Below are 3,891 nucleotides of genomic sequence, written 5' to 3'. Positions count from 1 at the left end.
CACACACACACACACACACACACACACACACACACACACACACACACTCCAAAGTCAAAGATACAGTAGAGGCTGATGCTTGTGTGCGTGTTAATGTGTTTGATATGAATGCTAAATGTCTCACAACATGAAAAACATGAGGACAGACTCGGGGAAAAAAGAAGTGCCCACAGTGGGAAACCCGACTGAAAACTCCTCTCCTTCCTGACTCCTGCTGTGCTCTTCATCATTTCCACATTCCCTCTGTTCCCTTCATCTCCCCTGTATGCTTTCTGTCCACATACATCAATCTGGCCATGTCTCCCTATTTATATCTCTTTTATATTTTCTCTCATCTCATTATGCACACACAAAGCCAAGCATTGCGCGGACACAGACACACACACACTTCAGAAATGAGAAACAGTCGTGCCATTGGAGTGGGAGTCAGTAGATGAAAGGAGGCCAATCTGTGACTGGATGACTGAGTGATTGAAAGAGTGAAGGGCCAAAGCAGTAAAGCTGTCAGTCTCTCTACATCGCTCACGCAGATGAGAAGCAACACTGAGATGTGAGAGAGCGGCAGCCAGACCCAATCCTGCAGAGTTAGAAGCACTAGAATTGGCATCTTCACTCTAATGTTACAATCATTATTTTGATGGTATTTATGAGATGAGGGTGAAAAATGACAACGATCATGCACCAGAGTTGAAGTCATGTCAATAAACAGGCTATACTGAATGTCTCTCTCTTAACCCAGTGTGCTTCAAGAACAATCAGGGTTCTTCAACGGCCATTACTTTGATATTCACAATCAAGAATGTTAGAGTAGCTCAGCTAATTTAAAATAGAAGGAAAAACGTGAACACTTCCTGTTGCGGCTGTGAAAAGGAGTTAGCGAGCTAGCAATTAGCTAAAATGTTCAGAACAAATCGGTCAATGTTAAAATATATATCTAAAAGTAAATAAACAGTTCAAATAGTCAGCTAAAAGCAATGAATAGATGAACAGATGAGATCAACAGTTGGAATGGTTGGTGTTAGCTGAGCGTAATGGCTAAATAGTTGACGTAGTTAGTGTTGAATGTATCAGTTGAATGGTTCAGGTAGTTACAGTATTACACTTTTGAAATAGTTAAATGTAATACACAAATGGTTCAAATGTTAGTAGTACAATTGTAATTGAACAAACGGAGACGGACAAAAGGTTGGGAACCATTCTGCCACTGTCCTATGACACATAGAATACACTCTTTCCTGTGAATGTATAATAAATACTGCAAAGCAAATATCTCTGGTGTCCCGAAAGAGAAAAATCAAGCTCACTGCTCAGTGTCCCATCTACTGACTCTAGCTCTACACAGCATGCCCTCCTGCAGTAATCCTAGAATCCAGAAACCAAATCCCAGACTTTAAATGTCAGGAGAGATTTCGTCCTACTGTCATTGTTACCGGAGCAAGTCTTTTTTTTGTCTTTCTGTATCCAAACCACACTCTTCTCCTACTCCTTTTAACCCTAACCACGTTCTCTCATTCCCCGTTTTCCCACCGACACCCTGCTGTCAGAGCTGTCAGCATGACATCTGCAGGATGCCCGAGAAGGGAGATGGGGAATTGTGTGAGAGCCGCAGCGGCCTCTGTTTATCTAATCTGAATGTTGAGCTGGAGCTCACATCCCATCTTGGGGTTGTCATGTCATGAGCACCACGTTTCTGCCGCCGTCTCTAATGCTTTCCCAGGACGTTGACAATAATCCAATATCAATCTAGATGTGACAACACAAAAATGGGTTTCCCAATAAAATTGAACACATTCTTTCAACCATGTGACCGACTGACGTACGTCATTCTGTTGCTCTGTTGTGGCCGGGCTGTCGGAGCCAAAGAAGTACGTCCTGGTGAGATATTTGGTCGCAATATGAGACCATTTCTCCTGTCTGACAGCGTTGTCTTTGTGAGGAGTCCTCCTGTACTGCTCCAGATCCAGCCAGCATGTCAGATGGATACTGAGCGGAAACACATGTTCAGAACCACCATCTTACCTTTTAATAAAAATGTCAGGGCATTGTATACATCCTCCAAACAATACACTTTCTGTACATTTTCATACTGCCTTAATTTCATTTTAATGTGAATATGGTGCACATTTGCAGGTCAGGTACGGTGTAATGTTGTAGATATATTGTATGCACATATTTAGGTAGAGTGGGAGACTTAAGTCTGAACACAGGACGATCATCTCATATACAAACTATGTGCTTTACAGCTCACCTGGCATCCCGATTCTGTAGGAAGGACATAAAGTGTCCGATTTCCTGACGGTGGCGAAGTAAGGAACCTAGACGGTAGCCTTGGTAATTTGGAGACACTCTGGACCAAGAGTCAGGCGCCCGGGGGCCCTTTGAGAAGGGAGTCGATGGTGAAATGGGAGAGGGAAATAGCGTGGACTGCTTCACCTTTGGAGAAGACACAGCAGCAGAAGGTGGAAAAAAAAAAAAGTGACTGGGAGAATGAAAAATGAAAAATAATCAGTGTAAACCACTTAACTGGGATATTTGCACATCACCTACTGCCTCTTAAAGTCACTGCAGTATGACACCATTGTCAATAGCACAGTCAGGCCAAGTGATATACTCTTGGAGCAGTGGATAACCAACACTGTTACTAAGCAATGCATAAATACTGGATCGAGTCCATCTTCACATTGGTAACATTAGCTGTTTATTGGCTGTTAACTGAGAACTAACATTGTATAAATCTGTGGAACACTGTGGACGCTGGCTGACCTGTTTCAGTCGGCGCTCTGATTCCTCGTACAGACTCTGGAGCTCCCTGTACTCCTGACTGTCGATGCAACGCACCTCCTCCTGCACACACACCTGGATGCACACAAAACACACATTAAGCCAATTGGAGCTGAATTAGTATTAATTAATTAATGAGGTAAAAAGAAAAGTATTTATTTTCAGGCAGAAATGCCAACATTTTATGGTCCCAGAGAATTTGCTCCTTCTCTTGGTTATATAACTTTTATTACATTACAGTTTTTGGATGTTTTATAGACCAAATAATTACTTGAGAAAATATCCCGTAGATTAATCAAGGCTGAAAATGATCTTTAGTTGCAGCCCAAAATCCGATCATGCACAGAGACTCTTGTAAGATTAGACATCCTGCCGTGCATTTTTATGGGACATCCTCTTTCCTCAGTGGGGTTAGATGCACATCACTTCAGCTGGTCCAGCAAAGCTTAAAGGAAACCCACTTCCTCCAGATAAATTAGAGGTGAATGAAACTGTGGTTACCTTCTGGAAGGACTCTTTGTCCCTGCTGACGAGCAGTGTCCACGGCTCCAGCAGGATGTTCAGTGTGTGCTCCTCAACCTTGTCAAACAGCTCCTCAAAAGCGGGCATCATTTGGTCGTACACCTCCCTTCTGATCTCCTCACTGACACCAATGCTCCTCCTGGCAGAGCTGGAGAGGTAGGTGGAGTAGAAGAGCTGAAAAGAAGGGTAGAAGTGTCGTCACTTCGGAAACATTTCTCCTCACAGCCTCCATCGTCACCATTTTTAGGCGCTCTCATACTCAATATTCACTATCTCTCATCACGGCTGCCATCACACCACATAAAAAGTCATTTCACCCTCTTGGCCACAGCTCCATGGAAAGTCCATCTAAATGTCATTCCTTTAGTGAACTGAAGGAAAATAGATTTCACTGTGAGGTATTATTCTGGACCAGACCGCTCAGCTGTCCTCCAGCGGTCCAGCTGTAGCCAGACAGGGTGGTTCTGGGTGACTGGACTGGCGTGAAGCTGGGGGGGGGGGGGGGGGGGGGGGGGTGTGTTTTTTTTGGGGGGTTGTGAATAAAGGGGGTGTGCCTTCAGTTCACTAAAGGAATGACATTTAGATGGA

The 3,891-nt window shown here is 43.8% G+C and overlaps 1 protein-coding gene across 5 annotated transcripts in view; it reads right to left on the bottom strand.

The window, feature by feature from the left end:
- Positions 1-3,891, bottom strand: part of rgs22 (regulator of G protein signaling 22) — a 32,476-nt gene that overhangs the window by 8,670 nt on the left and 19,915 nt on the right. For all 5 annotated transcript variants that reach the window (XM_031868545.1, XM_031868549.1, XM_031868547.1 and 2 more), the window contains exons 12-15: positions 3,283-3,477; positions 2,764-2,856; positions 2,249-2,433; positions 1,821-1,983 (exon numbers count right to left, since the gene is read on the bottom strand). In XM_031868545.1, the coding sequence (XP_031724405.1) occupies positions 1,821-1,983; positions 2,249-2,433; positions 2,764-2,856; positions 3,283-3,477 (636 nt within the window). The remainder of the gene's footprint in view (positions 1-1,820; positions 1,984-2,248; positions 2,434-2,763; positions 2,857-3,282; positions 3,478-3,891) is intronic.

This window comes from Anarrhichthys ocellatus, unplaced genomic scaffold (assembly GCF_004355925.1).
Source record: "Anarrhichthys ocellatus isolate YVR2014 unplaced genomic scaffold, GSC_Weel_1.0 scaffold43, whole genome shotgun sequence".
NCBI classification, from domain to species: Eukaryota; Metazoa; Chordata; class Actinopteri; order Perciformes; family Anarhichadidae; genus Anarrhichthys; species Anarrhichthys ocellatus.
The sequence above is the reverse complement of the archived record's forward strand: the minus strand, read 5'-3'. Positions and strand labels throughout refer to the sequence as shown.